Below are 27,883 nucleotides of genomic sequence, written 5' to 3' on the forward strand. Positions count from 1 at the left end.
ATAGAGAGAGAGAGAGAGAGAGAGAGAGATATATATATATATATATATATATATATATATATATATATATATATATATATATATATATATATATATATATATATATATATATATGAAGCTCACCCTATCAGAACTTTATTAGAAATTGGGAAAATTCTCATTTACTTTCCAATTAATCTCTTGAATACCCTGTGGCAGTATTTTTCAGTAGCAGTTAAATGTATGATGTCTATACGTATAGTAACATTATTGAATTGAAGCTATATGAAACTTCCCAAAAATATTAAACAATTAAAAAGCACCTTCTATCACTTTAGGAAATCAGTTATAATGGGGCATAGCTATGATTATTCAAATATAGTACAGCAGTGGAGAAAGATGAAAGACCTTCCAAAAATGAAAATAATTTGGTTTTTAAAATCAGGAACAATAAATTAAGATTTAGGAACATGAAACATCTTGAGAGAAAGTGTAAACCATATACATATATCACCTAAGAGTTTCCTTGAATCATACACGAAGAGAAGTGCCTCATTCATCCTAATGAAAATGATCAGCGGATATTTGACACCAGGAAGGATGCAATATATTACCTACTACATAACAAAGAATGAAGCATATAACTTAATAAACCAAAGAAAAAACAATCAAGGTCTTTTTGCTTGCAGATCAACAAGCATTAGTGAAAAAAAAAATAATCCCAGAAATATCTTTTAACTAGATGAGGAAACAAAAGTCTATCTTTTCATCGTTATATAGGAAGGGTAGTAACAATGCTATGTATAGTTCTCATCATATTTCAAAGTAGTTACATCAAATATTTGTGGGGTTTATAACAATTCATTACACTAATATTTTCAAGATCTCTGTAGTGTTTTTTATTTCCTATTTACCAAGATAAAATTTATGTCAAATGTCATAACAACACAAAAATAAAAGATTTACCTAAACCCTAAATGTGGACCTCCATACCACCTCCCTTTCCCGCATCCAACTCAAAGAATGTAAATGAAGATGAAGAGGTCAACCTCCATCCACTACTGAGCAACAGGAACAGGCTCTTGAGAAACCCCAGAAGACGCCTTCATGGGGGGTTCTTGGTCATCCTCTAAATTGTCTTCTTCAGAGAGTGAACCGGCTTGGGCTTCTAAAAACTCATCCTCTGGTGAGTCAATACTGTTTGGGGGTTCTGTTGGAGGTGATGGTAGTTTGGGAGTTATGACTTCTTCTTCAGATGGCTGCAAGAGAATAATTTAGATACTTTAAACCAAGGAATTCATAAAAAATAAAATCCAAATAAGTAGAGTGCTTCTTTTATTGTTTTCTGAATGACAATTATTTTTCAAACAATCAAAATTTAGTTTTTGCAACTAAAACTAAATTTCTATATCCATGCAAAGGATAAAGGCCATAAGTAAATGTTGCTAATTATGTCTTTAATCCGGCCAACAAAAGCGTAGTTATCTAACAACGAATGTGCCGCCTGGGATACTATAGAAAGCCCTTCTGCATGAATAGTTGGTATCTTTATTACTAGGAAGGTCCCACAGATCATTCCACCTTAAAATACGTATGATAAGAAACTTTGCTAAAAATTCCTTATCCCTCCATTTTGCTTGGGCAACAATTTACTAGTTGTCTCCAATCATTAGAGCAGCACCAGCCATAGCTGCATAAATCAACATGTTCAGGAATGTCTCAGTGAGTTGGAACACCAATTGTATTCATGACTAGAAAGGTTCTAATTGCTTAAATAGCAAGGTATCTCTTCTAATGACTGGCCAGCTTAACAGCTCCAACTATAGGAACTAACTTTGATAGCTAGCGAGGGGATAATTACTGGAGGAGTTCTGTTAATAGCTCCAGTAGTCTATGGAGCTGAACCATGCCTCTAATTAATAAAACAGCTGTTGTAATTAAGACTTGAAAATGTTCTAATGTCCACAATGATCTGGCCAGCGTTCCAACTACAGTCAAACCTTACCATTCTTGGGGAGTTAGGTAACAGATACACCAGAAAATGCTGAGAAAACCTGAATAATGAATGCACCCTAAATGATGCTACCACACCCAATACTTCCTTGTATATCTAGAAAAGCTTGTGTACTTCAGTCTTGAGATAAAAGACAAGAAATAGTACGTACTCATGGTTATATAACACCATATACAGTACAAGAAAGCACTTACAGTTATATGGAATCAAATAAGAAGGACAAAAATACATTACTGTATTACATAATAGCTTGAACATTCTTTTATATAACAGAATCTGTTTCAATTTACTCACCCCTCACTATACAGTTTAACTCAATATGCAGCGCTGTATTTGGTCTTTTATAACTCAATTTTTAAATGTTTTTTTCAGTTATGGTGAATTCATACTTTAGTTCTCAGTGCACCTTAACCGAAAAGACATTAAAACATTTAGTTACATGACCTAATAGCGCACAGATAGAAAAATTATAACTATCAATATCCAAATGTTATCAAATACCTTTACAGCAACTGATCCCTATATTCAAGGCTAAGAAGGACAAATATTTGACTCCGCATCAGATGCAGCATGTATTAGCTACCCAAAAATTATGCATATTCCACTAAACAGTACATCGTAAGCAACATACAACTGAACATTTACAATAGAAAGGCCAGCGATAAGAAACGTATGCTGATGGTTATAAATCTTCCTATGTCAAATTTGCTACAATATCCTCTCGTAAAACAAACCAGTTTTCTTTACTCAATAATGCATGTTTTCACAGCAGACTGGCTACAATATAGTATAACTAGCTGGTATTGCAGCTATCATTATGCAAGTACTCTGAATATGCTCTGTTGTGCTTACCAAGGCAAATTGCATTGAGCCCTTTAAGGATAGTAAGGGCATTCAAATTATGGTATTCAGTACCTCCACTTTATTTCTATTATCTTTGGTAAGATTCTAGAGAAAAATCCCTACAGAAGAAAAGAAAGAAAACAAAAACTCAAAACAAATGACACATCTACTGTACAGTAGTCTCTTTTAACAAAATAATGCTAAGATAATTGTAATAATATGGCTCAAACATTATTGATCCCTTATGTGCAAGAACTGGATCAAAGTGAAATAGCAACTAAATTATGGGGCTGGTCCAGACTTGATTAAATTAGTAAAAAAAATACAGCAAAATAAATGCTGTACAGCTATGAAGGAAGAAACCGAGAGGTATGTATACATCTTCATATATACTTCCGGATTACTGAAAAAAATTGCTTACATACCTCACCAACCATTCAATACCACATTAACCATGCAGAGATTGCTCTTAATATCAAATGGAGAAGTGCTATAAAAATTATTATAATCTTTCCAAGTGCAATAAAATGCATAAAGGAGGAATAATTGTATACCATAAATCTATTCACAATACCTCTGAATCAGGTTCTATCTGTGGTGGTGGTGGTGGAATAATATTTTGTTGCCTTTGCTGACATAGAGGTGATGATTTCGTTGGCAAAGCTTCTTCAGGTGCCTCCTCATGCATAGGGCTTTGTGACTGCTGTGGGGACGGAGGTTCAGCGACATTCGAGGCCATTGGAGGTGGGCCCTACAAGGCAAAAATTTATATGCAAGACATCCTGAATTGTATTCATGAACCCTCTAAATGAAATGAATAAAACTAATGGAACAATGAACCTCGGTTACCAATTGCCTCCTCTCGTTCTTCAAATAATGTACTGTACTGAAAAATCTATTAATTTGTATCTTAAATAAAAGTAAAGTCACTAGGGCATGATGAAGAACACATTTTTTTTCATAAGGTACATGCCTTGGTAAACACAATCTTTCTTAAAATATTACATATAAAAAAAACACAATGCCACTTTTCATGGATCTTCAGCTCCATAAAATTCATCATAAAAAATCATCCAAATCTTTAAAAAAAATGTTTTAGCTTTATACTTACATAATCTTGTGTGATTCCCTGAGGATGTGACTGGGGAAATTTACTACTTTGATTGTTTAAAGACATCTGCTGTAACGCTTGCTGTTGAGCCAAAAGTTGTTGCTGAATAGGACGTCTTAACCTTTCACCTTTGCGCCATAGTGTGATTTCCTGGAAGAAAAAGACAGGAAAGTTTCGCAAATTACAATGTCATTCTTTCTTATTTTCTTATAAAAGAATAGTCAAAATATCAAACATATACTTCAGATCTATCTCTGCATTCGCATTATTCTCCTCTCTATGACATACTAAGTTTTGTATTTCACCTTTTAGGTAATTAATTTCTATAAAACTAAATATTGAAAATGTCATATTAGGTTATACAGTATACTTTTGATTATCTAGATACTATATGAATGCTATATGTATAAGAATCAGCACACTATCCTTACCAATATCTACTATCTTTAATGTACTATTAAAAATAAAAAATATTTTACACACATTTATCAAAGTTTCAATTAAATGGAAACAATTCAAATTTATTTTCCATTAGTGAAACCATGACAGGACAAAGGAGCAGTAACATTAATGCAGACAAATAACCTCTAACCTGCTGTTTGAAGTATCTCCTCTCTTCTTCATCAACAAGGACAAGATTGAGGTAATATCTAACACTGAATTTCTTATTGATATCCCTCATCGTGGGAGTTAAATCATAACCAGCAAGAAAGACTCTAATAGGTATGCTTTCTCCTCTGACTGGTGCACCATCCATGATTTCATACTTTGCAATAGTTTCATTCTCATTAAATGTGTTTGGACCTGTCAAATTAGAAGAGAAAACAAAGTTAGAAACATATAAAACAGAAGGTGAATTTCAAATAATCTCTTTCATTTTTATACTCACCTGACGTACTGTATACATTGCGTTGTCCCTGAAGCTGACACAATATCGAGATTACAAACCAAAAACTTAAGTTTCCATTTTCCTCCCTTCAAGAGGGCTCACCTCTTGCCCACCAATGTGACATCTGGTGGATAATGTCAACTAACATCAGTCTTGATGTCAAAACGAATATCTTATCCTCAACCTCATTAGTCAGTGAAGAGTATGGTGGGCATATATATGAACATCAGGTAAGTATAGAAATAACAATTTTATCATTAAAATAAAATTCCTTTCTATAAACCTCCCATGATGTTCATACTGCTGACTCGCACACACTGACAGAGTGGGTCATAAAAGAAAGAGATAGGTAATTTAAGGTCTTAAAACAAAATACTCCTTTATACACCAGACTCACCTCTTTGCGTAGTACCTTGGTACTAAACCGTTACAACTACTTCAGCGAGTGGTTGGGTATTACAATCAAGATACCAACTTGATCTTCTACTGTAACTCGTACTTCCAATGTAACAAATGGTCTGTGTTAGTCACTGTTGACTGGAATATGGATAGCCAAGGGTTGTGCAGTACAAGATTCAAAAGTACTTATGAGTGCATGGCTCTAAGAGAGGATCTCAACTCTGACATGTGCTGTACACCATCGGAACCCTCAATGATTGGTGCGCTAGTACCGCTAGTTCAGCTAGGGTTCAAAACTGGGCTGTGATTGCATTTCTTTTAGCCAAATAACCACTAGACTAACTTTTGGTTTGTAAAAACTCAACTAAAAAGCTATGATTGTATATGAACCTCATTATCTAAACCAGCAAGCTCATCAAGGTCTGGGTCTATTTAAGGTCTGGTGTGGGAATCCAGACTTAATCCCTAATTTCATTAGATTTTATCCTGAACCACAAGCTAGTTTCTTTTAGGTTTGGAACTTTCTTGTACACAGTTGATGTTAGATTAAGTTGTCTAGATGCTACTAGGACAGTAACTCTTAAGCAGGCAGTTATTCTAAAAGTATGTTACCAACAATTTAACTATTCTCAAAAAAATTATAAGAAAACAAATTATAAGAATACCATTTCATCAAGGACAAATTTTACTATGCTCAAATTGTCCTGCACTCTTGTACTTTTAAGCTTTTACAGCATGAGTTAAGTAAATTTTACAATAGATCAAGACAATTCTTCCTATATAAACTACCAAAAGGAAGAAAATCCATTTTATTCTCCTTTATTAAACATTCTCTTGTTTTTACTCATTATATGTTAAGGAGAATTAACTATACAGAACCTTGTCAGAAACTAGAAAAGTATTATACATAGATCACTTTGAGACAGTTTTCACCACTAAATGGGAACGGAGTAAGACTTTCCTTGCCCTAATGTACTACTAATAATTTAGTGATAATCTATAACATTACTATAGTGTGAAAGATAATGTGTTTTGGCAACAACTACAGATGATATAGAACAAAGGAAGCATCAGAACATACTTCAAGGAATTTTTGGATAGCTCTACCAAATAAGTATTCTTAGCGATCGGTTATTACTGCTATTTAGCAAAATTCCTACCAGTTAGTTTAATTTGTTATGATAATGCAGTACATGTCTCTAGCCTAAATTGATCAGGAATCACTGTTGTTTGAAACAAGATTCAACAAGAAAGATTACTAAAGTTTATAATCTTTTGGGGGAGGGAAATTCTTATATATTACTAAAACAGTACAATATTCATGTCGTTACTATAGCTAACAAGTGGTTGATCATAAAAGCTAAATCACCTCCCATAATTAATCTCTGGACTCTCTCAAACACCAATCTCAGCCTTTATAGGGTATACACCCAAACTTAAATTGTTACTCGAGAATCTGTGCTTAAACATCTACTTTCCAGGCATTATAATGGCACATTTATACCTGTCAGTATAGGCCTCCATTAATTAGGTTTACTTGTCAGGACTAGTATGTAGTTTTACATAATGATGCAGGTTCGAATTTGAATCTTTGGTAAACTTTCACTTATATATTTCACAGATAAAGGCATAATAAACTGCAATCACTACCTTCTAAGGTGGGCTTTGGGAGTATAAGCGGATTGTACCTTTGCAATTTCTTTTTTCACTTCCTGTTATTAAAAATGGTTGTATTTCCTCTGTAAATAGAAGTCCTTAATCAGGAAGAGATGTTCAGAATATTTTGAACTATAGGGGCACTCAGTAGAGTGCAGACCTCTGCCGCGGCAGCTTTTTTCTCAATTTTGACCTTGGCGTGAATATTCATACACTCAAATATGCACCAAGTTTGAAGTCTAGGTGAAAAAAATATCCAAACTTATAGTCGATTACATGAATTAGAAATTCTGCTAAACCGTGACCTTGACCTTCCAAAATTTAATAATTTCCAGCCTTTTACATAACAGTTAGTCCCTGCAAGTTTCATTACTCTACGATTAAAATTCTGGCCAAGAGGCAGTTCACAAAACAAACAAATACACACAAGGGCGAAAACATAATCTCCTAATCGGCTACGTGGGAATAGAATTTCAATTCGTCCTCTGTTCAAAAGCCAGCAAAGTAGTGTCCTTTTTTGTTAAAGGTTGTCGTATAGAAACTCATCCAATTTGGTTTCAAATCTTATATAAGCCTTCAAGATAAGGTTCTAGATATTAGGAGTAACCCCAAACCTCTAAATATTTGTAAACAAATTTCTTTGGAAAGCATTTCAGAGACAGTTCACAATAACATACCAGTTTGGGGTTTGGTGGACATCATCTTGAATAATCCTGTCTTTTTTATCGCAATTATTAGCCTAGGTCCTATAGTGGCTGCTTGCTGTGGTCTTCTAAACTTTTGAGCTCATTCAAGTTACAGATTTATTTTACAATATTTCAAATCTAATCAGAAAAACATTCTAGAGTCCTATATTACAAATCGCAGTTTGAGATGATTCCTATTAAAACCTAAACCAATTGAGAGTAGAATTCTATTTATGTTATATATCTAAAATTTTTGTCAACCGATCTCTTTCCTTCACTGGCATTTTACTTCCATCATAGTGTGGGAGTCGGCAATATGAATAACTGGGAAGGTTCCTAAAAATTAACAGAATTTTAATAATAAATTCTTTTTATTTCTATATTCACCTAATGTTCATAAACTGTACATGCCCACCATACTCCTCACTCACTTATGATGTCTAGAAATAGGGAATACTGTAGCCTACTTTTGACTTTGGGACTGATTTTGAAATGGCCACTAAAGACAAGCAGCCTATCCAGACAAGGTATGCATACATTGTACAGAATGTAAGAATCCTATTAATTAGCTGACATTTTGAACTGAAAAGTTAATTTGTAAATCGTTGTGACAAAACCATGTACTGTATTCCATATACAATTTGATAATCAAACACAGTATGTTTTATTTGATAAAAGTTAATATTCAGTCCTGAAAGCTAAAACTGAAGTATAAAAATATGAGGGCAATATGTTTTAACTTTATATTACTGGCAATAAAGTACTATAGGAGAAATTATGCTAACATGAAAAGCAATTACTCTATTTACCCTTAATTCTTTTGGAAGTTAATTCGAGTTGCTGATCTTCAGTAAAATAATAAATCAGCGTAAAATCCAATTAGCTACCATGTGAACTCTCTTCCATAATAACCAGGGTTGGTGTATTTAAAATGTTTTCCTGCATTACACAAATACCAGTAAAATCTCCCAGACTTAAGGATAGTTTATATTGCTGATTGATTTAACACAACATTCTAAAAAAATAAAATCTGAAAAGGCTCCAGATGAATTAAAAAGAACAATAGAGTCATTACTGTATTATGATAGTCTAAAACTTGATCTATAAATAGTATACACTATGAGAATAAAAGATACAAAGTAATTACATAACCACTTACCAGAACCAGTAGTTTCTCTTTTGATAATGGCAATTTCCATGTGTTTAATCTTAATTCGCACCAATAAAAAATAGATTTTCCCTACGATAACATCTTTTAGGTGGTATCTGAAAAGAGGATTTTATCTTGATAAAGGTTCAAAATAACAGAAAATGGATAATGTTTACTAATCTGTAATTTTCCTCAGAAACTGTCAAAATCAGATCATATAGGTCAATTAAAACATACATTCAAATCAAAGGGAAAACATTACAGGTAATCTCCAGCACCCTCCTCACTATTTGTTTTAAGAGAGTTGTTAAAATTGTACTCGATGCAAAATTCAACTGCTTCAATGTGTATTGTCTATATCAGCATTATAATACCATACAATACTACAATGCGTAACATTACTGTTATGAGGTTTATCAAAACAACAAAAGATTAAAAAACAAACTTACTTGGATTTGTTATACTCAAATTCAATGTGTAAGCAGTCTTCAATACCAACTTCCATTTTAATTGAGTTGTTCATTTCTGGGTATGAAGAAAGAGTGTGTACCAGGAGATCCATTTCTCTTGCAATATCCGACAATCGTCTGACAATGGTAACCCTGAGGAAATACCTTAGGAAAGAAAAAACAATATTAGAGTTTCAAGTGAAAAATAATCAACTTCAAGTTAGTATTGTATCTAAAAAAATAAAATACAAAATACAGTACTTATACTATAAACAACTTTTATTTTTTGTCCTATTAAGCACAATAGTTTCCAGTCATGAGGATAGTTACATTTAATCCTAACTTGGAGAAACCAAAAAATATCTGCTTTATGACTATTTTCGAAGGATGAGACATGGGTCTTAAGGTCCAGCGCTGGAACCAGAAAGGATACTCAATGTATAGGTGCAACTGAACAAAATTCTGTACTTAAATTTTCAAGTTAACTGAAGATAGCAAGATATAAGAAATAAAGTGAGAACAGAGGCCAAGTCGAACACAACTGATAGCTAAAGGGATGCTGCAAAGACCCTATAGTAATACCTCTACAGTGTATAGCATCAGTTGAGCTGAAGGTACTAACCCCCATAAAGGATACAACATTTTTGCACATTTACCAAATACAGCATGTCTCATAAATTCATATTCACAGTTGAGAATTTTTTACTGCAACTATGCCTTAGTTACTTATAAGATATCTTTATTATTTTTTTCAAAGACAGTAGTGTACGTACAGTACAGTATATGTTTTTCCTTCCCAATCCTGTCCTTACTAAATATACTAGAATAATAACAATTTATTCCTCTTTGTAGTATTATTGCAGTTATAGGGTATTTCCAATGGCAAAATAACCTAATATATAAACTTCAATTAATTACTTCAATACTTACCTAAAATTTATGTGCATTTTACTTTTTAATAAAAAGCTTTGGTTAAAATAAGAAAATAAAATAAATTTTCATCATGACTAGTAAAATATTTTGTTCGGACTGGAAAGAGACGGATAAATAGAGCACCTTGTAAACATTGTGCTCTCCTAGCCGACACCACCTAGATTATCATTCATCTTTTGTATAGTATAAGTAATTGCACAGAAATATCTTAGTCACTGTGAGTTGGAAGGCAGATGAAATCTTACATAAATTATACACTTCCCAAAATAAATCTTACAATTGACTCCCATTTAGTATCGACCAATGAACCTTCCAACCACCATCCACTTACCATCTAATCACTGATAGTGAAATGTAAACTAAATTCTATACAATATATCGAAAATTAAATTCGCAAGTAAATCAAAACTGTACATTGAAATGTCATAATACCCAAACTGTTCACTTTGCTAATCACAATCAACAAGTTACAATTTCAGCAGAAAATAAACTACACTTCTGTCTTTCTAATAATAAACATCATTATACCTCTAACTCTCGAAATAAAAATATCCTCCATCACAGTAGTGAACCGTTATAAACTTGAATTACACAGTATCGATACAAGTTAAATAACTGACTTAAATACATGCATAATCCAAAATTAAAACTGCATATATATTATTAACTTTTCATGTTCTTAACTGTGTGCACTATAGCTATGTAACTAGTGTGATGTTTCTCTTCTTTCCAATCTTGACTTAGTAAAATAACACAACACAATAAAATTTTTGAGACATTAGAATGGAAATCAATAAATTTTTTCAAGGGTATAAAAAGATTGTTAGATATGCCCTTACTTCAATGTGTTTAATTTAAAAATACTGACTAACTTTAGGGGTTTTCTTAAATTTTGCTTTTCTTCAATTACACATTTAACATTATAGGATATGGTTCATCTTTAAATTGTGACCAAAATGTATACAGCACAATTTAAATATCTCCACATGAAATGAACATGGATTCCCAAGCTGTGACTGAAAGATGAATGAGTAATCAAGAGGGCTACAAGCTGGGAGGAAACTGTTTACCAGTGCTTCTTTCCAGCCAGAACAAAAAGGTTTCACATACATCACGAAAAAAAAAAAAATCTTTCATTTTATTCATAACTGCAGAAGCTTTCCAGTAAAAAATGAACACCTGAGTTTCAGTAAGTTCTATTAAAAAAAATAGTTTATATGCTATCGCCAGTATACAATAAATTATAAACAATAGAGTATCTCATTTTGACAATTAACCAATAGTCCCTATTCCCAGTCTTTATCTGATCCCCCTTCCACAACTTATCTGGTCTCTCCTATGTAATTCTTCTTTTCATTATTATACTGTATAATACTGCTTCTGTCCTGCCCAACTAAAAATTAGCTATTAGTATTGATTCCTGTGCAACAAACCATACAATAATTCAATAATTTATCTATATGTGCATTACAATTACAGTATAATAAAGAAAATGAAGACATGTTGACTTTATGGTTCTTTATACTTTGCAGAGGAATCGCAAAATGGGGCATTAGAAATTTTATCATGCAAAGATAATTAGGTATAAAATCTCTATATTTCAATTTGCACTCAATACAGTAGCTTTTCAGAGCTTTCATCTTGTAAATATTTTATAAAATTTTCACGTATCATGACAGGAAATATTTAATTCTCTGAGCATCCGATGATACACTTTAGTGTTCTCCGTTTACGTAAGCACGACTGCTTCATAGACAATTTATTCAGCTTTATTATCATTACAGACAACAGATTCAGTTTTTTAATGGAATATCAAGTTTTTTCTTTCTTTATTCCTTTGTTAGCAACGCTATGAAACATCAACATAAGTAGTTTGATATAAATGTCACTATTCCTTGGCCAAAAGTCCCAAGTCTGACAGCGATTATGTCATGGCTAGGATCATTTAAATAAAATGAATGTTTTTTTATATTACTATGATATGTTACAAACTCAGGAAAAATTAAAGATAAGGAAAATTCTATTTATCCACCAGTCTCTCCAAATGCTGGGGACTCTTTCCCTTTTCCTTTACTTCTAACACGAGTGACTAATCAAGGTTAAACAATTGGGAAAATTTACTTTTATCATTTTACGCTAATGCAAAAAATTGATGCCCAAAGTAGGGAAATTTTACGTTGTTCCCAGCTTATCACGGGCTTGAAGCATTTTCATTTTCATTTTTTTTTTCTATATATTACTGAAATTTTCTGTTAGCAATTAAAAAAAGTTAAGAGAAACATAAAGCATTATATGATTTTCTTATTTTTTTCAAGAGTACATTTGGAAAAAAAGGAAAAAGCTTGTATCTGATAAGCTAAGAACACTATATTTTCCAAGAAAGACCTCTATAAAATTTCTACTCATACTGATTGCTCAGGCAAAAATACAAGACCATCTACCTTGGCCTTTAAGCCCATTTCTGAGGATCAATTGAAGGGCAGCTAGACATTCTCTCACCCTCTCTGTGTGGAAGGAAATAGTTAAACATTTTCCTCGTCTGATTATTTTTCAATCTTTTCATTGCAAATTATTTTCACTTCTCTTTCATTATGCAAATTTGCCTTTGTTTAAATGATAACTGTTGCTTAATTATTTGTATATGTGAGCATGGTTATTAATTTCCAATTTCTTTTACCCCCTCAAGAGTGTGTTACTTTTTCCATTATTTTCCTTTTTCTTTCAATATGTAATCAATTTAGTTCTGTGATTTAGACTGTGAATAAGCTTAATGATTTTTTGTAGAGATATTCATTGAATAGACTTTAGTATGTACTGTACGAGTATGAGCTTTTGGCCAATAGAAATCATAAGGACAATCACAAAACAAACACGAAATTCTGCATGACGTCACGGCTATTTATCTATTTATTTCTTGATCTGTTTGAGATTTTTAGAAATACTAATTTTTACGTTGTTTACATGTTATTTGATTATTAACATGCATAAAAAGAGTAGTCTTAAAAAAAAAATTCAGACTAATTCACAAGTACGACGGACATAAGTACGGAGTAACAGACGGACAATGCATGCATATCGAGTTCTTATGCTTATATAGTATTGGCAATGGTAATGTAATATAACTGTACCCTGAGAATATCTAGCTACTAAGTAAAATAGTTTTTTAATTAATATTTTTGTGTTTGTAGATGATCCGGGCCTTAAGAGACGTGCAGCAAATGTTCATTTACGAATACCACAAAGAATATTAAAAAATCTATTTCTCAGGAAATCATATATGAGATACTGAAATAAACACAAATAGGTACTCTGGTTAGAAAAGGGTTATGCTAGCATAAATATATAAAAAGGATTTTTTAGCAATAAAATTTAGAAAAATATTTGAAACATGAAATATAGACATTATCCTACCCAAAAATTGGAATAATCTGAATTCACGAAATTCCAAGTAGAGGTCAGGAGTTGTGGCCCTTAGCGCTTTTTCATATTTCTTCTTTACAAAATGAAGTGGTTGTTAGTTTTGGGGATAGCTTTCCTTGACTGGTAAGAGCTGATCGAAACTAAGGATGTTAGAGGTAATGTGCGTAATTTGTTTTGTGGTATTAAAATCACATGACCTTAGTCAAACAATACAAATGTCCTTCAGTATTATAGTTTGGTCATGAAAGCTCACAAAGCATTGGATCCAAATCTAACCAAGCTTTGAAAATTAAGGTTCATGATACTAGAAGTGCAGTTACATCTCATTTTTTGCTAAAAGCTTTCTTTATTTTTGTTAGTTTGGCAGAATTATGCTTTGGAATTGTGGTCTGATAACCTTTGAATTGATTTGTTTTTGTAAAAATAAGTAATTATCTGTAGAGGATTGATTTTTATGCTTATCTTCTTAGCATTAAGTTTTGTTTTGGTCTTCCAAATCCTAGTATGAAAGAGAGACCCAGCATGAGAAAGAGGAAGCTAGTTTGATGATTATTTGTACCCAGTAAGACTGTTGGAATAATTGAAGGTTTTTCTTTACACATTTTTTATTAGATAAGTTAGAACTGTAGCGAAACTCTTCAGTGATGGCTTTTCCTGACTTCGACAGCAGATGGAGGATAGTTTTGAATCTTACTGGATTTATCATTTACCATTATATTTGGACGTGTCATTAACAAATTATCAATAAGTATTATTTTTTCTTTGCTTGGTGTGGTTGTGAATGATAAGAATTGGTTATTATTTATTTGCTATTATAGTGCGATAGTTTAATTAGCTAAGAGTGTTCATAAGTGTCTTTTTTTTCTGTTTTCATTTGCAGATCGCACTTCCTCCTTTGTCCTTCTGACAGTGAGGACATTTTTTTCCTCCTTTCCTCTTATTGAATGCAGTTATAAGAAGTTTTAATTTGGACAGTATAAAGGATTTGGACTAAATATTCTCGTTAGTATAGTGGACTGTTTTAGGCTTTAGGTATAGTGTGTATGACGGTTTTAAGTTTTGTCAGTTTATGGTAATTTTTGTGTTCGTATGTTTTATTTTTATGTTTTATTTTGTTTATGGTTTGTACTGCTGTTAGTCTTACTATTAAGAAATATAGTTTTAAGGATTATGTTTAGTTTAGTTTAGTTTAAACATCTGAGAGTTGTTATAAGACTACAAAGGCAGAAAGTTCGTATTGCAAATACAGTATTATCATTAGTAAGATTCAAGGGTGTGGGGTTTCCTTTTTGCATCCCTCCATTATTCCACAGTAGTAAGTGTTTGTTATATTGCATAATAAAGTAATCAGGTGATAAAATCATTTTTAGAAATGTCAATCTGAAGTGTAAAATGCCAAAAAAATTAGACAGCAGATAACTCTAGGACATTATTTAAATTATGGGAAACTGAATGCCCTATATCTTTCCTTGTCTCAAGAAGACCACATGACTTGTGTTGCATGTTTATTTCCAGTCGATGCTAGCAAGTTTTGTTACTTCACAAGAGGCATTAGTAAAAAGAAAGGAAAGAAAAGTGAAGATTTTCCAATTGTTTAGACCCAACTTAGACATACCAAGCTTCTAGAGACAGAAGCAACATGATCAGGAAGTATAGACATGAGAAATTTTATTATTAAAATTAAATTTTTGTTTTGTTATATGTACTATATATACTTATGTATATTTAGCACACATGCATAACCTATATGAATAACACGCACAACTGTTAATGAAAGTTACAAATTAGAGCGAAAGAAAAATAAAAAATCAACTCAATGTACTTACCTAAGTCTAACATTAGTTCCAGAATATGATTCATATGGTTTTTCTACTTGATTAAACTCAAAGTCGAAAGCTGTGTTTTGTGTAAGCTCGCCAGGCCTTGCTAGCTCTTTGACTAAGGAGGTGAATTCATGGTGATTTCCCCGGTCATAATATAGCTCGATTAACCCAATAAATTCTATCTTGATGCCTTGATGCTCTAGCCGACTACCTGGCTTTTTGAGAATTACATTAACCTGAAAAGCATGGACACTTTCAGTCTCAAATACTGACATGTATAGACTAGTTAACAGCAATATAAAAGCAAAATATACCATTTTTAAAAATTACTTATACGCACTAAATGTATTTTAACATCACAACCTTTATTCAACATTAACAAAAGCAAATAATAGTACAGTACTCTCATATGAAAACATACAAAATATCTTTATCAACTTTGGTAAACAAAATAACATTAGAAGTAAAAGAAAGGATCAGTTTTTAAAATACTGTACAAAAAAATTATTTTCAAACTAAAATCAATTATTTCAATACTTGCGTCAAACTCGTAGCTATTCATCCTTTGAATAAACGGCTGGGCAGAAATAAAAATATGGATAAAATAAAAACTTTCCTATTGTGAAGATGCAGTGGGATAAAGAGCACTTAGTAGGAGGGACAGTTGTACAGTACTGTACTGTACTTGGTTAAGAAAATATAGTGTAAACATGTCAAAACCCCAAACTTGAACAACCCCACCTTTGAATTAAGCTTGGTATTTTATCTGTACAATACTATACCAGTACTTAAAAGCTACTTTATCTAAAGGTGCATATGAGGTGGTCTTAAATACCTCATGATTACATAGAAATTCCATTCAACTGGGTTTTTAGTTAGATGGAAAAAAGAAATCTCTTGATTTTATGCCTACTTGTTTCTTGATATATGTCACAGTTGTCAAATTGTCTGCAAATACAGCAAACACTTGTACCTTCATTAGATTTTCCGACTGAACAGGTGCCTTAAATGATGTTGGGAGATTGAGACTACAACTGAGCTAGTTCCTGACTGATCAACTTTCCAAAGTAGCTCCTCACCCTGCCAGAATAGCATCAGAGAGGAGAGACAGATCCCAAAACTTGCAGTTGGAGGGACAGCTTGAAGAAGCCATTGATGAGAATCTCACCAATCGAGAGTTTTCAACTGGTTCTTGATGCACTGGATAGGTCTCATTCTGAGTAGGGCATGAGGAATGAACTTCTCAAAAGATCTGGATGTAGTAACACGAGATATCAGAGATCAGTCTCCTTGGTGTATGCTTTTTGCTGATGATGTTATACTGCGTAGCACTAGGTGAGAGGTAGTAGATGAGAAACTGGAGGAGTGGAGAAGAGAAATGGAAAATAGAGGATTGAAGATCAGCAGGAAAAAGACAGAGTATTTGAGATTGAAAAATGGGGAGAATGGGGAAGTTAGATTACAAGGAGAAAGATTGAAAAGAGTTGAAAATTTCAGGTATTTAGGATCAACAGTTGCAGAGGATGGTGATCTGGGGGCAGAAATAAACCACAGAATACAAGCAGGATAGAAGAATTGGAAAAAAGTTCGTGGAGTACTATGCGACAGGAAAATAGGGGTTAAGTTGAAAGGTAAAGTACACAAGACAGTTGTGAGACCGGCAAAGATGTAGGGAGCGGAGACGTGGGCAATACGGAAGACAGAAGAGAAGAAATTGGATGTGGCAAAGATGAGAATGTTGAGATGGATGTGTGGGGTGACAAGAAGAGATGAGGTACGGAATGAGGTAATTAGGGGTACCACAGGAGTTAAAGAACTATCAGATAAGATCCAAGAAAGTAGAATGAGGTGGTATGGTCATGTCATGAGAAGAGATGAACAGTATATTGGGAGGAGAGTGATGGAAATGGAGGTACAGGGAACGAGAAGGAGAGGGAGACCAAAGCGAAGGTGGATGGACTGTACCAAGGATGACCTTCGATCAAAGGGATTAACCGGTGATGAAGTGTGGGACAGAGGTAGATGCAGAACGCTGGCCAGAAACATCGACCCCACATAGAAGTTGGAAAAGATGCAGACAAAGAAGAAGAAGAAGAGGAACCGAGCCTATCATCATTTCCAAATAAAGAACCAACTAAGAAGGCGTCTGGTATGACTACTTCATATCGACAAAAGTTTGATGTCTTGATAACTAGTTCAATAGGACTTTCCAGGCTGTTGTTCAAAACTCAGCTTGTGCTGGCTTTAATTCAGAAAGGGTTTTTCATGATAAAATTTGATCTTACGAGTGCATATAATTTTAGGCAGATTTACGAACCTCATACAAATTACAGTATCCGTGATTTTTGTGGTAGGACAAAAGAGATAATCCTACATGCTACAAAATTGTGCTAATACAAAGTGGACTATCTTCCGTTTGTTACTCGTCTGATTAAAATAGCAAAGTAAGGAGTTATTTGTTTACAATGTTCCTAGATGACATGTTTGGTTTTTCAAAAATTTAGGAAAGAATGGTAACTTTGAGTTCTCAAACAAAGACTGATTTATTGAAATCTTCATTAATTTCCTATCTAAAAAAGGTATAGGAGTCCCATTGCAAAAAATGTTTTTGGGGTTGTGATATTGATACAAATATCAGTACCATTTCAATCCCAAATCATAGAATGAGTAAAGCATATGTAACTATTTCACATTTTACTGTCTTTAAGAAAAAAGGGAATTGTGTTCATGTTAGGAAAGTTGCTGGTATAGTTGGACAGTTTATTTTAATGACAGTAGTTATTGGAAATGTTTCTCAAACAATGACTAGATATTTGAATGCAGAAAATTCAAAAGCTTGTTAATGGGATCCATCCTTACTTTTGAGTGATGAGAGCAGTGAGCAGTTGCTGTTTTTTGGATTAAAAATTTAGCATTAATGAATAAGAAATATTTTGAGCAGTGACAAGCATGCACTTCAGTAGTACATTCAGATGTCAGTAATATTGTCTATGCTGGATATGAGGTTAAGAGTAAATAGATTTTTTATGGCATTTGGTTGAAAGAGGAGACCAAAATATCCTCCATTTGAAAGAATTAATTGCTGTTTACAGCAAATTGTCATCTTTGAAACCTTTTAAATGCATCAAAAGGTTAAAAGGTTTATAAATAACATAGGATTAAAATCTATGGTTGTAAAAAGTTCAATGAACAGTGAATTGTAGGATATTGTATTTAGTATTTTTCAATTTTACATTACAAATTTCCCATAAAACGGAATGGATACCTAGATTAAAAAAATTAGAAAGCTAATCATTTGTCTAGGTTAATTGATTTTAATGACCGTGTAATATCTGATGATATATTGCTGATGAATCTAATCACTTACAAGTTGATTGGATTGCTTCATATTATAATGCAAAATTGCTAAAATTTTATTCAAGACTTTTGGAACCACTGTTGCTTGGGTATACCGTAAATGCATTTGTTATTTAATGGGCTGGGCAAGTTCAATTACTTGTGGCACACATTGTAGTGAATCTTAGTGATTAAGAAGATGGCTAACGATAAAGTTAGATGCCCATGTTGGAAATCTGATCTTTTATATGTTTTTGAGAACAAATGGAGAGTTTATTGATGAAGTTATTGATTGGTTTGATTTACCGACGGGCAAACATTTTTACATTAAATGCAAAAATGGAAAGAATGTTTGGAAATGCAAATTTGAAATTCAAAATGCTAGCTTTTTATGTTGACTCCAGCCAAAGATGATGATGGTGTTATATCAACAATGTTTATACTGTATTGTATCAGTAGCATTCCTTTTAATGTTACTAAAGTAGTACTATATTACAAAAAGATGTGAGATTGGAAGTATGTTTAGAAGTAGAAGGATGGATGTATTGGCCTTGTGTGAGACAAAGATGAAAGGAAAGGGTGAAGTGATGTTTGGTGAAATGTCTGGTAGAGTGTCTGGGATTGAAAGGGGAAGAGCGAGAGAGGGTGTGGCTTTATTGCTGAGTGAATGGATGACAGGTAACGTAGTGGAATGGAAGGAGATATCATCTAGGTTAATGTGGGTAAGGGTTAGGTTGGGTAGGGAATGTTGGGCGTTTGTCAGTGCGTATGGGCCAGGTAGTGAGAAAAGTGAAGAGCGGAATGAGTTCTGGAATGAATTAACTAGGTGTGTAGAAGGACTGGGTAGAAGGAATTATGTAGCTGTTATGGGTGACTTAAATGCTAGAGTGGGCGCTGGAGAGGTAGAAGGTGTCATTGGGAAGTATGGCGTACCAGGTGAAAATGAAAGTGGTGAGAGACTGGTAGATATGTGTGTTGAACAAGAGATGGTAATAAGTGCTAGCTTTTTTAAAAAGAAAGATAAAAATAAGTATACATGGGTAAGAGTGGCAAATGGAAGAGTAGTAGAAAGGGCATTAATGGATTATGTGTTGATAACTAAAAGAATGTTTGGAAGATTGAAAGACGTGCACGTGTTTAGGGGTATGGCTAACGGTATGTCTGATCATTTTTTGGTGGAAGGAAAATTAGTTGTAGCAAAAGAGTGGGGGAATAGAGTAGGTGGATGTAAAAGGGAGCTAGAGAGGGTTGAAGAGCTAATAAAACCGGGGGTAAAAAGTAAATATCAGGAAAGGTTGAAAATGGCATATGACGAGGTGAGAGTAAGAGAAACTGGTAATTTAGAGGAGGAGTGAAGTTAGCAAAAGAAAATTTTGTTGGGATTGCAAGTGATGTATGTGGCAAGAAGGTTGTTGGAGGCAGCATGAGGAAGGGCAGTGAATGGTGGAATGAAGGAGTGAAGGTAAAAGTGGAAGAGAAAAAGAGGGCTTTTGAAGAATGGCCGCAAGGTACGTGAGGCAAAGAGGGCAGCTGACCTGAGGTGGGGTCAGGGACTGGGTCAGTCATATGAAGAGAATAAGAAGAAGTTTTGGAAAGAAGTGAAGAGAGTAAGGAAGGCCGGCGCAAGAATTGAAGAGACAGTGAAAGATGGAAATGGAAGGTTGTTAAAAGGAGAGGAGGCAAGGAAAAGGTGGGCGGAATATTTTGAAAGTTTGCTGAATGTTGAGGATGATAGGGAGGCAGATATAATTGCTGTTCCAGGTGTTGAGGTGCCAGTGATGGGAGATGAGAATGAGAGAGAGATTACAATAGAGGAAGTGAGGAGAGCACTAGATGAAACGAGAGTAGGAAAAGCATCTGGTATGGATGGTGTGAAAGCTGAGATGTTGAAGGAAGGGGGTGTGACTGTACTTGAATGGTTGGTGAGATTGTTTAATGTGTGTTTTGTGTTGTCAATGGTACCAGTAGATTGGGTCTGTCATGTATTGTACCACTATATAAGGGTAAGGGAGATGTGCATGAGTGTTGTAATTCAAGAGGTAATAGTTTGTTGAGTGTAGTTGGAAAAGTGTATGGTAGAGTACTGATTAATAGGATTAAGGATAAAAAAGAGAATGCAATCTTGGAAGTACAGGGTGGTTTTAGAAGAGGTAGGGGTTGTATGAATCAGATTTTTACAGTTAGGCAGATATGCGAGAAATATTTAGCAAAAGGTAAGGAGGTGTATGTTGCGTTTATGGATTTGGAGAAAGCATATGATAGAGTTGATAGGGAAGCAATGTGGAATGTGATGAGGTTATATGGAGTTGGTGGAAGGTTGTTGCAAGCAGTGAAAAGTTTCTACAAAGGTAGTAAAGCATGTGTTAGAATAGGAAATGAAGTGAGTGATTGGTTTCCGGTGAGAGTGGGGCTGAGACAGGGATGTGTGATGTCGCCGTGGTTGTTTAACTTGTATGTTGATGGAGTGGTGAGAGAGGTGAATGCTCGAGTGCTTGGACGAGGATTAAAACTGGTAGGCGAGAATGATCATGAATGGGAGGTAAATCAGTTGTTGTTTGCGGATGATACTGTACTGGTAGCAGACACAGAAGAGAAGCTTGACCGACTAGTGACAGAATTTGGAAGGGTGTGTGAGAGAAGGAAGTTGAGAGTTAATGTGGGTAAGAGTAAGGTTATGATATGTACGAGAAGGGAAGGTGGTGCAAGGTTGAATGTCATGTTGAATGGAGAGTTACTTGAGGAGGTGGATCAGTTTAAGTACTTGGGGTCTGTTGTTGCAGCAAATGGTGGAGTGGAAGCAGATGTACGTCAGAGAGTCAATGAAGGTTGCAAAGTGTTGGGGGCAGTTAAGGGAGTAGTAAAAAATAAAGGGTTGGGCATGAATGTAAAGAGAGTTCTATATGAGAAAGTGATTGTACCAACTGTGATGTATGGATCGGAGTTGTGGGGAATGAAAGTGATGGAGAGACAGAAATTGAATGTGTTTGAGATGAAGTGTCTGAGGAGTATGGCTGGTGTATCTCGAGTTGATAGGGTTAGGAACGAAGTGGTGAGGGTGAGAACGGGTGTAAGAAATGAGTTAGCGGCTAGAGTGGATATGAATGTGTTGAGGTGGTTTGGCCATGTTGAGAGAATGGAAAATGGCTGTCTGCTAAAGAAGGTGATGAATGCAAGAGTTGATGGGAGAAGTACAAGAGGAAGGCCAAGGTTTGGGTGGATGGATGGTGTGAAGAAAGCTCTGGGTGATAGGAGGATAGATGTGAGAGAGGCAAGAGAGCGTGCTAGAAATAGGAATGAATGGCGAGCGATTGTGACGCAGTTCCGGTAGGCCCTGCTGCTTCCTCCGGTGCCTTAGATGACCGCGGAGGTAGCAGCAGTAGGGGACTCAGCAGTATGAAGCTTCATCTGTGGTGGAAATGTGGGAGGTTGGGCTGTGGCACCCTAGCAGTACCAGCTGAACTCGGCTGAGTCCCTGGTTAGGCTGGAGGAACGTAGAGAGTAGAGGTCCCCTTTTTTGTTTTATTTCTTGTTGATGTCGGCTACCCCCCAAAATTGGGGGAAGTGCCTTTGGTATATGTATGTATGTATGTATATTACAAAAAAAGGTGATACAGTACTACAAAAATTTGTAAAGGATGTAGAATTGCTAAACAAGGAGGTATCACAAGACTGACAATGCAAAATTACTTCAAATTTTACTGTAAAAGAGGTGAATGGAATCCCATATTTTTTATGCATTAATTTACGATGGATTAATTACTATACTGTAAATAAGCATTAGCAAGTTCAAATAATAATTTTGTTCATACATTGAGTAATTTTGACAAGTGTTGTTATTTATGTTTTTGTTTACACATTTGCTTTTTTCAGATTCAAGAGGATGTTGTTGGTAGATTATCGGACATTTTGGTGGAGTGCACCTGCTTCCGGACTTTCTACACCAGTTTCACTCACCCAGAAGGCACACAAGTTACCATGGTGCTTTCGAGCATTTTCAGATATGGGCATTAGGTAAGGGGTTGGAGAGTAGGGACATTTAACCTGCTAATTTCTGACAGCCGCTACTTAGTTGCTATCTTAAAACAGTCAAAACTCCTAGTCCCAAAATTTTGGCTTTCAAGGAAATGAACACGTGGGTAGCGCGTGGTAGACACAAAGGGTCGCACAGGGTAATAGAGAGCGCGGCGAGATGAAGATCACGTCGCGACCAGAAACTTACTGAAGAGATGACCTGGGCTTGCACGCTCTCCGACCCCGGGTCGCCTCAGGGCGCGTTTCACTCCGCCTGAGGTTAGCCCCATAGAAAACGGGAATAGGGTAAACTACACAAAAAGCTGGTCGGTTAGGATAGAGTTACCAGTAACTCCTAAGAAGGTAGTTCTAGGTAAGTACTCTGTGTTGGAACAATTCTAAATTAATAAAGAATATTTTGGAATCTCAATGCTTACAAAAGGGTGGGGGATTTTTCAAAGAAAGAAAACAAGAAATTTTCATTTTGGGGTAGACATAGAAATTTAACTTGCTTCAAGAGACAAACAATATGAATAACGTGGGAGTTTGACAAATTTAATGTATCTTTTCAAAACCTAGAAATACATAAGACCCAATAGATATTAATATATAAAAAAGAATGCAATGTACAATAGATTGTATGCATTTGAAAATATAAAAAATCCAAAATATCATTTGTAGTTTGCTCGAAGTATTATTAGGTTTACGAGGAAGCGCAGACTTAAACAATTAATTTTCTGTGCATTAGTTTGTATTTCATGATTCTCATATGGCCATACTCATAGAGGGTAGTAAGACCTAAATATCATGATGATGCTTAGGTTGTGATAGAAAAATAAATTCCAAGTTGTGTCCAGTTGAGAATGTTCAGACTTATAACTTGTAAATTGTCAAATAATGACAATCTTTATGTAAAATATGTTTAAAGAAGGATGGTTACAAAACCCGAGTGGTAAATGAGATGTCACAAAGGAATCTTTGAAAACCTTTTCTAAATGCTTTAAAGCCTCATGTGGAAGATGTAAACAAATACTGCCCTCATTCTTTAAGACCAGGTGGTGCCACTGTTGCAGCAAACAATGTTATTGAAAACAGGCTTTTAAAAAGACATGTCAATGGCTTAGTGACATTGCAAAAGATGGTTATATCAAAGACAATGTTCATGAATGACTAATCACATTTTTGAGGTTGTTATTGTTATACTGTATGATATGTGTTTATTACCTTTAAGTGATGATGTAATTGTATTAATACATCATCATGATTACATACAAATATAATGTACATTAGCTTTTATATAACTGCCTGTTTCTTTTTATCTTCATTCAATTGACTGTTTATGATGGTGAACCATCAGTGTTTTTGTCTGTAAACTGAGTGAATGAAGTTTGGAAATTAAGGAACTTTTTTTATTCAGTTAACCTTTGACCATAAAAGGGATTTTGACGAAGGAAAAATCTATTTCTGGGAAGAGGCCTGTGACGCCCGGTGAGAAAGGTCCTTCCTTATACCTTTCCTAATATAAATCTTCCAAATATACTAGAGAAAGATAAAAGCATGGAATGCAGAGGTTACAACCCTCGCGCGAACACCTTGTAGGTGTCGTGTATTAAACAAAGGTGTGTGAAAAACCACTATTCAGAGGTTGTCTTCCATTTAGATAATCCCTTCATCAATGGGGAGGGCCGTGACAGGCCCTAGAATTCCAGTTCTAAAAGATATTTTTTATAGCTTGACCATACTTCTTTTCCCGTAGTTATAGTCTCATTTCTTTATATGGAAGCCATTGCAGTAATCTAGGCCTTTCTACACATTGCACAGGCTAAATAAAAAATTCAACAATTCTTTTTATATAATCTTATAAGGTTAATTGTTATTATTTTCAAAACATCCTCAGTACTTTCTAAAGGAAGTGTGATTGCATCCCTAAAAAAGCATTTATCAGTATGTTAAATCATGAATTTGTTTGCATTATCAAACAATATCAAAGTTAGAGACATTTATTTTCATATTAAGCTGTAAATTTTCTGCAAATTTCTTGATTTTAATTAAAAACAACCACAAACCATTTTCCTGTCAAAAAACAAAGATCAATGATAAAGAGAGATTACTGTATCAAGATTTACTTAGTATTTCAATGCATCAGTTATGCTCTCAAACTACTAATGTAGAACCTAACCAAATGATGTGAAATAATAAAAATTTCTAGTATGTCTGATAATTGTCAAAAGAATTATTCTAAAAAAAAAAATGGTGTTATATCTAAACCATCCATTTAACAGTCAGCTTGTAAATACTTGCAAAACATTAAGCAGACAATTCTATGATGACAATATATTTTTATTACTACAGTACTTGCTAAGTTACAACCCTAGTTGAAAAAGCAAGGGAAAATAGCCCGGTGAGGAAAAGAAACAAGGAAAATAAAATATTTCAAGAAGAGTTACACCATTAAAATAAATATCTCCTATACAAACTATATAAAGTTTAACAAAACAAGAGGAAGAGAAATTAGATAGTATTGTGTGACCGAGTGTGCCCTCAAGCAAGAGAACTCTAACCCAAGACGGTGGAAGGCCATGGTACAGATGCTATGACACTACCCAAGACTACAGAACAAACGCTTGATTTTGGAGTGTCCTCCTCCTAGAAGAGCTGCTTACCATAGCTAAAGTCTCTTCTACCCTTAGCAAGACAAAAGTGGCCACTGAAAATTACAGTGCAGTAGTTAACCCCTTGGGTGAAGAAGAATGGTTTAGTAATCTCAGTATTGTCAGGTGTATGAGGACAGAGGAAAATATGTTAAGAATAGGCCAGACTATTCAGTTTATGTGTAGGCAAAGATAAAAATGAACCGTAACCAGAGAGAAGAATCCAATGTAGTACAGTCTGGCCAGTCAAAAGATGCCGTAACAAAGAAATTGTGAATTGTATCATGTGAGATTTCACCCTACTTATACAAACCCAATTACACTAAAGACTTGTGATTAAAATAAAACAGTACTTATACCAAATAGAACATGGTGGCGAAAACAAAAGTTTCACACATTTGCCATCTGACCCCCTTGGTATATAAAGACTTGTCTTCCTTTCCCTTCCAAAGGTTTACACATATGATTGGTAGCCACAATACCAAACCAAAGAGAACTTTCAATTGGGCATGAAACTTTACCTATCTTTATTGCCATTCAGCAATCTTTGTATGTGCCTCAATTAGATATAGTACAAGAGGATTCTTATTCCATATGAACACAAACTACACTTATAATGATAAAAAACAAAGAGAAAATCTGAAAATACAACTGGTCATGTTTAAACATTAAATACTGTACTGTAAATGTGTCAGAAAAATCACTAACCTTTCCGGATACACTCTCGCCATCATAATACAGGTAATATCGTTCCTTTTTGCCATCTTCTGTTTTCATCTCTGCCATTTTTCGCGTGTCCGACCCATCCAGCTGGATGGCAATTTCGGCACTTTGGCCGAACCCAAAAAAACTCTGCAAAAGATATGACATATTTAGCATAAAGGCTGAACTGCTGAGCTAAACACCAATGAAATTTACTCTGAATAGGAATTTCATTCATATTAACCTTTCAGCGGGCTAGTAGTCCATAAGGCCTTAATATTTTGTTAACTTTACAAGTTTGTTAAACATAAGCACTCAACAGCTATCTACTCAACCAATTACCAAAGTATAATGATTGCAAATGCATGGAAATCAGCACTGAAAAAAGTCTGCATTAGCACATCCCTCCAAGTGAACAAAACCGCTGTGAATTGCTCTTTCTTTTGTTGTCAGCCCATCAACATTCTTAATAATGGAAGGTTTCTGAAAACTTCACTTAGTATAGCTAAATGACTGTTTTTCAAGGTGATACATTTGAAACTAGTGTACGTCAGAGGAAACAGGTGAAAATGGAATTTTAATACTGTATATGGTATCATCTATTATGTCTATACTCTATGGATGTTCATATTGCTTCTCTCTTGAAGCTATTCAAACAACAAAATCCACATTAAAGATAAACTTGACAGGAGGGGGGGGGAGGGGATACAAGCTGTTCTGCAGGGTAAGCACTGACATTTTCATACATGAAATCCTCCTCTACCAAAGAGAAACCACCTTCTTCAGCCATCCTTCGGGTCTAATAGTCGTTACCCTTGTCAAGGCCCTGAAGAAACACCACCAGTATGGCATCTATACAGACAACTGATTTACAAGCACAGTATTGGCTTGGTGGAGTATTTCAAGGAAAAGTATGACTTCAGATATGAGGGCACTGCGAGGACCATCAAGATTGGTTACCCACAGCTCATGTCTGTCAAGGAGATGGAAAAGATACTGTACTAAGAGAAAAACATGAAGCCTACTCAATTGATGGGATTCTTGCCATGGAGTGGAGGGACATCAATACTGTCACCATCCTTTCTTTAGATGGTTAGATGGCATCAGTAAACACTGTCTCGCGTTACGACAAGCAGTAGAAGGTGGAGGTGCTCTGTCTTAAATGTCCTTGAGGAGTACAATGGGTAGATGGGTGACACTGACAAGTCTGATATACTGACCCATCTTTACAAGGCTTCCAAAAGGGCAAGACAGTAGTGCATCAAGCTCTTCGGACACATCCTGAACCCATTGAAAATACTAGACACTGCAAATCCATGAGGAAAAAGCAGATGCCTCTCAAGAAGTTCAAGCTTAACATCTCACGGTTTGTAATATGACGAAATACTAAGGCACCAAGGAGGACACATCTCTCCAAACATCATGACCCCATACAAGGGCCAAAGAAGGGAAAGAAGATCAAAATGCCACATGAAAACTAGCAATATGATATCAAGGACTGACATATGCCTGCCTGTCTTTGTCCCCCAAAGGCAAACCTGCAAGCATTTCACTGTCTGCCATATAACCCTCTGCTTGTCAGACACCAAAACTGCTTCAATTTCTTCCAGAGAGTAAGGACAGTTCTTCCACAGGTCCCTTATTTGCATAAGCTCAGTGGCAGCAGAAGTTCCAAGTACTTGATCCTACTGCATTGGCCAGTCATATCTCCTGTCCTTTTGTATTTCTGTGTAGCCAAAAGTGTATACTTGTAAGTCCACTTGTAAATGTAAGGTGCTTAGATAAGTAAGAAACAGGTAACTTGAAATTTGAATGTTCTGCTCATGTTTGT

General features: G+C 34.7%; 1 protein-coding gene across 2 annotated transcripts in view; it reads right to left on the minus strand.

Moving 5' to 3' along the window:
- Positions 1-611: 611 nt before the first annotated feature.
- The window catches only part of Vps26 (vacuolar protein sorting 26), a 47,473-nt gene continuing 20,201 nt past the window's right edge, over positions 612-27,883 (minus strand). Inside the window, exons 2-9 of one of the 2 annotated variants that reach the window (XM_068378915.1) lie at positions 26,059-26,202; positions 15,356-15,588; positions 9,177-9,341; positions 8,737-8,843; positions 4,540-4,751; positions 3,948-4,097; positions 3,411-3,587; positions 612-1,238 (exon numbers count right to left, since the gene is read on the minus strand). In XM_068378915.1, the coding sequence (XP_068235016.1) occupies positions 1,038-1,238; positions 3,411-3,587; positions 3,948-4,097; positions 4,540-4,751; positions 8,737-8,843; positions 9,177-9,341; positions 15,356-15,588; positions 26,059-26,202 (1,389 nt within the window). In that variant the 3' untranslated portion in view covers positions 612-1,037. The remainder of the gene's footprint in view (positions 1,239-3,410; positions 3,588-3,947; positions 4,098-4,539; positions 4,752-8,736; positions 8,844-9,176; positions 9,342-15,355; positions 15,589-26,058; positions 26,203-27,883) is intronic. The other variant, XM_068378916.1, reaches the window with a different exon arrangement.

This window comes from Palaemon carinicauda, chromosome 8, assembly GCF_036898095.1.
Source record: "Palaemon carinicauda isolate YSFRI2023 chromosome 8, ASM3689809v2, whole genome shotgun sequence".
Taxonomy (NCBI): domain Eukaryota; kingdom Metazoa; phylum Arthropoda; class Malacostraca; order Decapoda; family Palaemonidae; genus Palaemon; species Palaemon carinicauda.